We start from the raw sequence: 12,555 nt of genomic DNA on the forward strand, positions 1-12,555 counted from the left end.
AAGACAATTCCTCTCTGTATTTAAATATTAGATTTACATTCATAAGGTGGCCTGAAACATGACTCCAAGTTAATTGCTAATGTTGCTTAGTGTCTCCTAAATGTGTTAATAAACACTAAGTAAGTATATCAATATTGTGTTTACAGCTTATTCAGCTGCCCTCAAGTGATCAAAGATCAATCAATCAATGCTGCTTTAAAATCCACACATTGCTTGATCTACCTTGTACTGGTCACTTTGTAGTGCCCACTTGTACTGCTATAGCTTGGACTTTGAATGCTGTGTACTATATATTAAAGGTGATGCATTCAGATTTATGCTTCTTCACTGAGTTGTACCATCAATATCTTCTGTTTTGGAAGTGATTTATGGTTGACTGTGGAATTTACCCCACTGAATGTCATAGCATCCCTGCAAACTAGATGAATGTGTTGTATATCATATATGTCGTGCCGTGCTGTGCATTAACTAATATCAGTGACAGAAAGCCATAATGGGAAGGTTTGCATTGGGAAAAGCTTTGTTAGATATATTGCAAAATGAACATTTGTCTAGATACTTCAAAGGAGAAGTTAACTGAGCCTTACTTCAGCCTTCTCCATGCTGTCTTTACTACCAGCAATCCCTACCATCATAGAAAACATGTAGGAGAACACAAGCAGCCCAGCTCTCTGTGTGATCGCTGCAGTCCCCATAGCCCTGATGTGTTATGTAGTTCTTTGATGGGAGCTACTGAGCCCGCACAAGTAGCCTCTGCAACATCTTGAAGCAGAAGTGTAAATCGACCTTAAAAGAACCCTAATTATATTTCTCACTCTTGCTGTTACATTTTGTCCCCTGTCCGTTCACCTCCAGTAGTATTCTCCTGTCCTTCACTTTCTCTTGCCTGCCTCTAATACTTCTTCCTGTCATAGCATCGCCTGGCCACACTTTGGAAACCTTTCTAATCGAGGGCCATATGTTTAACATTACTGCTTGTCTCCTCAGACTGAGCCCTTTTAAAACAGAGATAATTCTACTCTCAAACCAGGAATATTACTTTTCAGGACACCCCGTCATTCAGCAAAATGTCTCAGAAAGTTCAGGCAGCTTTTACCTCGTCGGTTTAAAAGATCCAAAACACCCTAAGTAGTGTTTACATTGTATAGAAAAGAGTTGTCTTCTTGATTATGTAGCAGGCTAAAATATCACACTCATTTGGCCGTAATTGCACCTCGTTACCCAAAGAGAAGATTCAAGGGGGGGGTTGTTGTTTTTCTTTCTTTCTTCTCCTCTTTAAATCCCCCCATTTTGGGTTGGCTGGCAAAGGCACAGAGTTGAAAGCGGGGTTGACAAGCAGATGTTGTGAGAAAACGGTAGCTTATTAGGTTACACAATGCTCGACTTCAAAAGAAGTCGGATGCTGTGCGAAAGTTCAGCTATGTTTGCCCGCTTTGGCAGTGCGGTACGCCACCACATACACAGCAACAAGTGATTAATCCTCCTCATCCTGTTTTAGGGACACAAAGCTGGCACAGGTTCAACAAACAACACTCTCTCTGACATTAAAGAAACATCTCAGTGCACAGAATTCAACACCTTTGTTGAAGTGTGTTGTTATACAGAAAAGTTATGCTGAAGGTGTGGGTAGTGTGCAAATATATTAATATGCGTGATTAATGCAGGCTATTTGTCGTGGGCTTGGGCGGCTTTGTTTTAAAAGGTAAAGGTGGAGCGGGAGGGGTTTATGTTACCTACCCCTTGGGGCAACTCAGTCAAATGTAAACAAGAGGCCTTTGAACCTCAAAGGCTAACCCCAGTTGTTAACCCCTCAGTGTCTGACAGGGGGCATCGCTCTTGAGCTCAGCTGCATGGCTAATAGCCCAATTAAAAACATACCACGCCATACATTATCCTGAGGGACTGGAGACGCACCACATAAGGGTATATGTTTACGTGCATGCACACACACATCCCCTCTCTCTTGCACATTACCTCCTTGCTTTTGTCTTTCTTTCACTGACACACACACTCTCTCTCTCTCTCTCTGTCTCTCTCACTCACACACACACACACACATATACACAGGCTCTCCTAATTAGTGTCTCTCCAATATAATCCTGTGTGTTAAGCGTCTAGCTGTGAGTGGTCCTCCTGGGTGACCTGTGAACTGAACAGGGCTGCTCTCTTCCCCCACTTAATGATCAGGCTACAGTGGGTGGTAGCTGTGGTACTGGTGGGAGATCATTACTTTATCCCTGACCGTCCACCGTGGGAGTAGGTAGGAGGTGGAGGGAATTTACCATGGGAGGCAGAGTGCATGAGAAGTACCGTGTTCTGGAAAAGAAGGTTGAAGTTCACTCTATATGCAAATTTATCTCATTTATTTCAGCACAATACCGGTTGTTAACTTCCACAAACAGTGTTCACATGTGACCTTTTAGGCATGTATTAACCAAATAGGATCTGTTACAGTATTTAATACTTTTGATGCATTCTCACTCCTTTAAAAAAACAAATGCTTGAAAAGAGTAATTTATCTCCCTGCCTGTTTATACTTCTGGTTATTATCTTTATTCTTAAAGCAGCTATAATCAATACTTTTATATTAAGTGGATTAAGGGCCACATGTAATGTGAAAGGGAGTCAAACAGTCATCAACCCACAGATAATCATTACCTGACTCTATAGCCCTCCTCAGCTTTATGGGGCGTTTTGCTGTTTATCAGCACTTCGTTTTGGTTTTACGTCTTCTGACTTTACGGTTTTGGTTCAGTCTCACCGCTCTCATCATCACATATCACTGTGAACTGTTTTAAGGAAAAAAGCTCTGTAAATCCACTGCACACTACTTTCCCAGCACCAAACGCAGACAATGTTAGCAACTAGCTGGTTAGCAAAGTTTGCCATTTAGCTGCTAAAGATGTATAAACAGGGAACCGTTTGCTAACACTAAAACAATATGTCAGAATGCTCCATCTTGCTGTGCAGCCCCCAATAGGCTAGAAAGTGGTTTAATGCAGTGAAATAAAAGTTGTAGATACACATATTGACATAAGCTATAAGGTTTTTCATCACTGTCAGCAAACCATACAGTAATTTAACTTAACAATAGCTGATTTTTCATAGGCCTGTTACTAACTATTATTTAATCAATTAATCTGCATATGTGTTTTCTTATTAGAAAAGGGAAAATTTACTTACAAAAATTAGTTGTTACAGATTAACTTTCTGTCAGTTTACAAACTGATTCAGTCACAAATCAGTGTTTTTGGTGTATGGCCCACTCTTTGGACTGCTATGCATACAAAAAACTTAATGTCTGAAGACTGAGCATTTTTCTTATCATTTACAGTTTTATTTTCACCTCACTATTTAAATGACTGAAAAAAGGTGTCCACAGCAAATCAGAGGTCTTGAACCAGGTTTCACTAATTCAGCACCTTTCCCACTCGCAAGTGTGAAAACTTGTTTACTTTTGTGGCCTTAGTTATTCACCTTTCCGTTTACAAACAGGTGAATAAACACCAGGCCTGCTCATTTCTCCCCCGTCTTTTACCTTAGGTTCATGGAGAGGTAAGCCTGCCTTTAGCCCAAAACAGAGATGCTCGCAGGCTGGGAAAAATAGAGAAGTCTCACCAGACCAATTACAGACTTAAAAAGGCATGGCTGGCTATCAGAGGAAAAGGTGCTGTGGTGTATATATACAGGAATAACAAGACAGACAGCTGAGCTGAGTAGCTTAGAGTGCTGCCACCGCCCTGTGGCTGAAGACCAGCAGATGCAGGGGATCCATATTGCAAAATAATTATTACACCCAGAAATGATGTTCCCATAATAACGTGCCATTTGTTGCTTTCATGTGGCTTTCCCACTGACAAAATAAGCCTAATCTCCCTCTCATATCTCTCTGTCTCTCTCTCTTTCTCTCTCTCTCTCTCTCTCTCTCTCTCTCTCTCTCTCTCTTTCTGTGGTCGACCCGCACCACCCTAACTCCCACACTCCCACACAATTCCAGATTCCAGCAGGGCTAGTCCTCCAGAGTTCGAACACGGTAAACAATTATCTGTCTAGCCCAAAGCTAGCAGCAGCATTGCCCCCCCCCTCTGTCTCCTTCTATTTCCCCATCTCTCCCTTCCACTCCCTCTCTCTTTTACTGTCTCTCATCTTTCCTCAGCCTTTCCCTGACAGTGGCTTAAATAGAATGTTAATTTTGACTGGAGGATTTCAAAGCTGAGGCAGCTCCTTTTCATCTTGGTGTGCACCGCAAGTTCACCAACACAAAGTCACTCTGCTCTTCAAAAAGGAAGTTGTTTTTTCCTTCCTGTCTATTTTTTTTTTTTGCCTCTCTCTTCTCTTTCTCTGTCTTCTGTCTCAACTCAAAAAAGACACGAGACTCTGGGAAAAGCAGTGTTTTAAGGAGGTTGTTACTGCCACCTTAATCCATGACAAATATGAAATGCACTTACAAGTGAGACCAGTGATATGAAGCAAATCAACATTGTTTAGTGAACTTGTTTTGCATTTTGCGTCTGGCAGCAGGTTTTCTCTCCACTTTGATTGTTTTACCACATCATTTGTTTCAAACATAAGCATAGAAAAAGTACATATAACTTATAAGTTATATACACACTGGAAGAAATGTTCCCTAGAGCAGAGAGGGCATTTGTCAGTATGCCAACTTGTGTTATTATTTACTCAGTGACCAGTGGGTGTAACACTATGTGGTCAATAGTCCATCAGCCATTTGTGCTGATGTTTTGTCACTCCTTTACACACGAGGTCAGGTACACCAGGTAAAATTAAGAATTAAAATCAACCATTCATTTTCTTCTCACCCGTAGCTAATTGCGGAGTTACAGACATCTGCATGTGACGCAAAGGAGGAGGCTGTTCGTCTGCAGCAGGCAATGGAGAGGCAGTTGGAGGAGGCCAACGCTCGATGGGACGAGGAGAGGAGGACAATAACTCACCGTGCCGATCAGGCCAGTCAGGTCAGTGTTGGACGCTTAAGAGATCAGTCACTTAATCACCCTTAATGATTGCATCGATTAACATTGATGATATGACAAACTAAATTACTATGCTGCATTCTTTCCATTTTATAAGAATTCAGTAAGTATATAGTGTGTTTGCAAAATGCCGCTCCTCTACACATAGCATGGAGCTTTTTAATAACTTACTACGTCTGGAGTCCAGAGCAATATTACTGCATTATCAGTGTTTGCTGCAGTCTTTTATAACAGAGTTGACTTTGTCGGGAAAAGCTCTAAAGTAGTGGCAAATGGCTCAATCTGGTGAGATGTTGAATAAAAACTTGGTATTAGATAAAATGTTGGAGAAGTGAATGACCCAGTTTGGTCTGTATCAAGTTGAAGTTGCCTTAAAATTATTGAAAATTATTAAATTATTATTAAAATTTCCTCCATCTGGAGGAAAGAGAGCTGCTGCTTCTACAAAGAAAACATCTGCAGAAACACACTATTAACTAGATTTCATAATATTGTATATAGTTCAATTAAGTTGTTTGATTAAGGGATGGTTCACAATAAACAAACTCCCCCAAATATCTGATTTAGACGAGTTGTTTGTTAGTTATTACATACTGTTTTTGCTTTAGTACGTTAATACACCGGCATGGGGATTAAAAACTGTACCTGTAGCAGCATCTGCACTGCACTTTAGTCAATCTTCAAGGTGACAACTGTTTTATCTGTTTCTCTTATCTTCCTGTCTCCCTTATCTCCTAGCAGTCTTATATACTTCCTGTCCTTTATCATTGGTCTCTGTGGTGTTCGTCGTGGAGGGGGCGTCAGTAAACTGCGTCCTCAAAAAAGCCTTGTCTGGATTTGACTTTTATAGAGTAGACACGGGTCACTTTTCTTTTGTTAACTCATGGTCACAGTTTGTATTGAGCACGTGCTCTGTCATTTTATGGCTAGTTGCAAACTCTATAGTGTCTTTAAGTGGCTTGTGTGCTGTGTGTCTAGCTGAACCTAATAAATCTGTCTGCTGCACCCCACTTATTAAGTCAGAGCCTCTCTATATCATTACGGTCATTCTCTTCTACAGATAAAATTTACAGTCAAGCTCCTTTTTTTTAGCATTAACTTTATTTTTTCACTTGTGTTTATTTCTTTTAACGTGTCCCACTTAAACTGCATCTATAGAGCAATATTAGTTCATGCAGTTTAGAGATTGGACATGAAAAATGTCTCTTGTGGTGAAAGATTTCCATGTTTGACTTGTGCCACTGTTTAATAATTGAGACACTTGATTAGTAAAAGTGGTCAGTCATTTATTTCCCTTATCGTTACCCTGATCTTCATCCTCCCCCATGCACATTTCTCTTTTGGAATAACAGGATCTTTTAATCTGCCTTCTGCCCTAGCAACCACACTGGGACACAGTGGCAGTTGATTGGGCGTGGCTCACTAAATAAAGAGTTGTTGTGTCTGGGATCAGCACATGTTTCCAAACTCAACCTTGTCTGTTTGTGGTTGCAGCTGCCTTATATAGTAAGGAGGCAGGTCTTTCAGCCTCCCTTTAGATCTCCTCTCCCTCCAGGCCCTGGTAGCCCAATCCCCCCTCACTCAGAGCTGAGCTTTTTCCTAAAAGTGGGCAGTTTGCCCTGAAATGGCTATCCCAAACCCTGCCATACACATAAAATGTCTGAAATATCATACCCTCTGTTGCTACCAATACATGATTGAAAGTAAAGGCTGACGGTGGCTCTGTAGTCCAAATCTGTCCACGTCCTTCACAGTTGTTTTTCTGACCCAAGCGAAGTTTATAGTGAACTCCAGATCTTTTCAGAACCGCTGTCTTACCTATTCATAAACTGGCATAATCACTCTGTGTTCAGATTATGATCAACAAAGCTTCACAAAGTCATTTTAGGTGAGACTAAACACATGCAATACGCTCTGCAGAAGATGAGCAGCTTATGCTCAAGTGGCACAATGATCAACAAAAATCAACTGATATTCAGCCATGATCAAATTTATTTAATTCATATGTTATTCCTCTTTCACTGAGGAGAGTAGTTAGCTATTCACAGTCACAGTAGTTGCTATCTAAATGTGGGACAAAAGCAACACAAACATTAATGATGATGATGCAGTTACATACACTAGAATACAAATTACACAATAATTCATCCAATGTTTGTCGCTGTGTTATCATGCTCCCTGGGGTTCTTGATTGTCACTTTAAGGGAGACTCTGTGACAGTGTTGCCGGCTACACTTGTTCATATTGTAGCTTTGTTGCTTGTAATGCAGCTGTACCATGACACACACACACACACTCTCTCTGTCTCCCCTGTCATAGGCTGTGTTACAAGACACAGGCCTTGGCATATGTGTTGGGAGCAGACAAAAGCTTTCTGTTTCCATTATCTGTGTCCTCATTATTATGATCCCCGCTGTATTAGCCACCCGCTAATGAGACTCCAATTAATGGTTGAATTGCTTATTAAAGGCCAGACATGAGGGGAAGAAGAGAATCAGTGGGGGAGAAGAAGGTAAGATTGGTCAAACAGCAAATAAAGAGACAGAAAATAAAGGAATAAAATAGAGTTGGTGTAAACTTGAAAGAAAAGGGAGAGGAGGCGGGTGAGATGGTAAACAATGAAGGGAAGAAAGGCAGAGGCAAAGAAAGGTTGGAGGAAGTGTGAGGATTGAGACAGCAAACAGACGGACAAGGGAAGAAAGGGGGAGAGAGAAAAAAAGAACGAAAGAAATGGCGGAGAGCTGTCAGTGGGCCATCAGAGGGAGTGTGTCGCCTGCTGACATTGTTTCCATGCTGCTCACTTCAAAGGGCTCGGATTATGAAGAGAGCGAGGGGCTTCAGACAATGGGAGGGGAAGAAAATAACATCAAAGTTAGCCGCGCATTTGAATTGGGATAATCCCAAAACAGTTGTTCTGAATGCATGGTGCACCAGATCAGATGTCCCTCTTTTTCCTTGCCAGCCCGGTTCTGCCGTTTCTAGCCTGAATTTAGCTCCCTCTGTGGCTCTACTGTACTTGTGACTTCTTAAATGTTGGTGTTAACTGCAGAGACCTTTGTATCTTGTAAACCCCTTTTTTTAGAACAACGGTAGTACAGTTAAGTATGCTCATTATCCCGGGTTTTTTGTATAAGTGACGTTTAGGTGGAGTATTTTTATGTCGTGGGAGCGTGTGTGTGTGTGTGTGTGTGTGTGTGTGTGTGTGTAGGCATTAGTGCTTGAGTGTGTGCCTGCCTGCTTGGCATGTGTTGTCACAGACAGGGACACTGGCTTTGCATTGATGCTGCTCTACTCAGTTTGAATAGCAAGTAGACTAAATATCAAAGCGTGTGTTGCAAACTGTTGCAGAAAAGTGCACAGGCAGGCCGCAAAACCCTGGTCCAGATTAATGAGCAGACAGACTAGTGGTTCACCAAGCAGCCTTGTTGTTTTGACCTTCTGATATGAATTTAAAGCTCCATTAGGGATTTTTTTTTAATATGCACACTGAAACAAATTACTGAATGTAATATGAACACGCTGTTAGTGCTGCTGAAATCCAATTCTGCAGCATTTAGCTACTTTTAGCTCATTGCTTTGGGACATTGGACAATAAATAAAAAAGAAGCTGAGGTTTTTTAAATTCCCCTTCAATGTTTCACCTTACCTCCCGCCTCCGTTTCCTATGAATGATGTCTCATATGGAGTTGTGGTCAGAGTAGTTTGTGGGCCGCTATTTCTGATCCAGTTATATTTAGGTTACCAATTATCTCATAACAGTAGGCAAGGCAGGAGTGGGCAGTTTTAATGCACTGGAACCGGCCTGGTGTCAAAGGACTGTGGAAGGTGAAAGCAAGATGAAAGTGTCACATTTACTTTCATCTGTCCAGTCTATTCATATCAGGTAAGGGGAATGAGAACCAGTATAGAGGAAGCCAGTGTAGCGTATTGGGACATAGCCAGCATTTGGGTTAGAGGAGTATCCACTTCCTGATGTCATCTGTTTCCCTACATGTGGTATCTTAGTGAAGTGTCTCCATTTTGTGGATGATTTTTTTTCTTTGATGAGACACAGGGGTTTGAGGTGAATGTGAAGTTTAATAGTGAGGTTGTTGGGATTAGTTGAGTGCATGATGTGTGTTTATGTGGCCATTTGCACAGGCAGTGTGTCTGTCTGTCTGTCTGTCTGTCTGTGTGTGTGTGTGTGTGTGTGTGTGTGTGTGTGCGTGCGTGCGTGTGCGTGCTCATGTGCGTGCGCATTTGAATGTGCGAGGCCATATGAATGAGTGTGAGTGTGCACTTGCCTGAAATGTGCAGCTGCCAAATCTGACAGACCTCAAGCCCACATTAGTCTGCCAAGAGAAAGGTACAAAGACACACACACACACACTCACACACACACACTGTGTCTTCTCTCTCTCTCACACCCTCTCTCTCCAACTCTATATCTTCGAACTCTTTCTGTCTCAAACTCTGTCTGTCTCCCCACACATACACAAGCACACATGCTCACCTCGCCCTGCCAAAAGGGAGAGGTGGCTGGTGAATAAACAATGGCACTCCGCCCATAGTGTCACCCGCCTGGGCTTTGATCAGCACCGCTGTTCCTGCTCCCCACAGCAGTGCTTCCTGTCTTTCTGCCGAATGTTGCCACGCACGTACACACATGTACACACACACACACACACACACACACACACACACACACCTTTAACATATTGTTCATGTCTCATTCTTACACATGGGCCTACATACACTATCTCTCCCTCCTATTTTCTCCTCACTAAGTATTTATCTGTATCTTTCTGTCCCTCAAACTCACACACAAACATAGCTTTGAGTTAGTGCCCTTGTTTCTACATCTTTCAATAGTGTTGCTTTCTCTGACATACACCCACATATATCCTGTGTTTAGCACATACGCATGCACACAGACACAGACAGAGGTATACACTTTTGATCCAGGCCCATCCTGCGGTAACTGCTAGTGCTAGCCAAAGAGACGGTCCGTTGTAGTGTCCTGCGGGTGAAGTGACAGCAAACACATTACATAATGCAACAGTGACCATTGTCTCACTCTGGTTGAGGATGAGAGTGAATACTTGAGGTGAACTGGTCTTTGTACACCGGACAATGTGGGGTTTACATTTCTTTGTTAAATTTAAACGGAGTCCATGTGATCCTGGTGCTTTGCTTTTATGCATGCATACCAGTAACGAGGGACAGGTTTGCTGTGCACACACGCAAGGCCACACAAACACACACACATTCAGTGAGGCTAGTTGTAGCAGCTGCAGTTTGTCTGTAGTTCTGTAGTTATATGCATTAGTTTCTGAGGGGGTTGAAAGGATGACTTTGCCTGTGGGAAGGAATGGCAGTAGTGGATCAAGAACAGGTGTGCTGGATACCCTCCATTGCAGAGGCAAAGAGCTGTTTCAATCGTAGTGTGTGTGTGTGTGTGTGTGTCCACGTCGTCTTGTTCGTGTGTCCGTCCAAATCCTTGAACACATGTCTATGTTCTTCATGTCAACCTTGAACTACGCATTGTTTACTGAAGTTTGTTAAGCCATCTGTGTTTCTGTCACTTTCTTCTTATTTTTATTTAAAGGTGTATTAGGAAATGTTTCCAATATTAACATTGAATTAAACAGCTCCTCGGAATATGTGTATTACTGCCAATCTCACTGATGCAACACCTCAGTCTGTAGCTCTGTGCTGACAGTTTTATGCCTTTAGACAAATCTTCAGTTTGCCTGCCCAATAAACCAAAACAGCACCTTTGCATATAAAGTTATGGGCCACTGCTCCCAGCTCACATGTGCTGATTGGACTGCATTTTAACTATCTAGTATGAAATGGCGAAGAGACAAAGCAAAAACTGACCAGTGAACACATCGAACATTAGCAAGTCAAGAGATTTACATACAGTATTCAACTCAGGAGTTGACTGAATAATGGACTTTTAGAAGTCCTGAGATGAGAGTTATGGCAAAAAATATTTATATATTTTGTAGAATCCTGGGTACAGTCCTGCCCCTTGTGTGGCCATTGTGCTCTTAAATCTTAAAAGGACAGAGGAGACAGTAGTGCTGTCAGTAAGGGTGCACAACAACTTCAAGTTCAGGCCTGTTTTCTGCTTTATATTAGCAATGGTGTCAGCTAGAAATGTGACATTTTAGATCTATATAAGTATGTGTGAAGGCGTGGATCTGTCTCCCTCTCTTTCACACTGTGATGCTCTTCATGTATCTGTATAAGCACCCATATGCCTTCATGTCCATGTAGATGTTTGAGTGCGCGTGCGTCCGTATGTGTGTGCATTGTGTTGGCTGATTGATGACTTTTCCGGCTGTGGGCAGAGTCCCGGCAGTGTTTGATCCGCATATCAGAGGAGGTGGAAGTAGGAGAGAGATAACATTCCAGGATGCTACAAGGGAACGTGGGAAGTAGAACAGCTCATAGAGGACACACTCCACTCAAGGACAACAAACGGAAATTACTCATTAAACCACAGGCCTAATACTAAGTACAAAGAAATCATAATGACCTGATGTCTTATAATGAATCCCATGTATAGTTAAAGTTTTGTGTTCACTACTCAAAAACACAATTTTACAGAAACAACCCAGAGATACAATTGCCTTATCAAGTTGTTATGGCTTAGGTGTAAGGTTCCTATATTGTAATACTGGGATTAATAAGAGCAGTGAATCAACCAGGTAGTTTATGTAAGGTCTTTAAATCCAAAGCAATGAGTGTAAACAAGTCAAAGTCTGCATAGAGCTGTAGAGTTGTGTAGTAATTCCTATCTCTAGCAATTTGTGTGAATGTTTTTCTGAACATTCGATCCTGAATGAAAACAGTGATCCATGTTTCAGAACACTTTGTCAGGAGTTTCGAGGCTGCAATTGTATTAGTAACTTTTGCTAAACTTAACATCAATTAAATGATATACTATTTGATAAACAGAATATATGTATGTAAGCCCCCACACAAACACACGCACTAGGCATATGGTGCATATTACAGAGTTGTTTCCTATTCTCTTTCTACTGTAGCTCACAGCAGCTGAAAGAGACAGAGACGGAAAGATAGAGAACAGTGTGTTCCCCCTGTGGGCATAGCTCGGTTGCAACATGTCTTCATTACCGCGGCAATTGTCTTACTATTTTCATCAGTGCTAGGAGAGGTGCCTCCATAACTGTGCCGTCATATGTGCGCATTGCAATAGACGAGATAACTGTTCTGTTTGCCATTCAGAAGAGGTACACTACTGCTGCCATCGCAGTATCTTCCCATTTCAGTTCAGAATAAACTCTGGGAAAAGTGCTGAAAAGCATCAAAGCACTGAAAGCAAGTCAGTTCATACCAATATCAGTGATATCTTTCAGAGGGGCTGTCCTGGTCGACTTGCTAAAGCATGTCTCTTTATTCCTACACACAGACAGACAGACAGCAAAGCAAAAGTTTCTCTTCTCTAACACCTCAGGAGGGAGACCTCTCTCCTCCTCCTCCTCCTCCTCCTCCTCCTCCTCCTACTACTACTACTACAGCTTCTCTTACACTCACTTCTTTACCTTTCCCA

The 12,555-nt window shown here is 41.9% G+C and overlaps 1 protein-coding gene across 3 annotated transcripts in view; it reads left to right on the plus strand.

Annotated features, from left to right (window-relative positions):
- The window catches only part of cep112 (centrosomal protein 112), a 99,774-nt gene that overhangs the window by 73,205 nt on the left and 14,014 nt on the right, over positions 1-12,555 (plus strand). For all 3 annotated transcript variants that reach the window (XM_056402433.1, XM_056402435.1, XM_056402434.1), the window contains one exon: positions 4,824-4,973. In XM_056402433.1, the coding sequence (XP_056258408.1) occupies positions 4,824-4,973 (150 nt within the window). The remainder of the gene's footprint in view (positions 1-4,823; positions 4,974-12,555) is intronic.

Source organism: Seriola aureovittata, chromosome 17 (assembly GCF_021018895.1).
Source record: "Seriola aureovittata isolate HTS-2021-v1 ecotype China chromosome 17, ASM2101889v1, whole genome shotgun sequence".
NCBI classification, from domain to species: Eukaryota; Metazoa; Chordata; class Actinopteri; order Carangiformes; family Carangidae; genus Seriola; species Seriola aureovittata.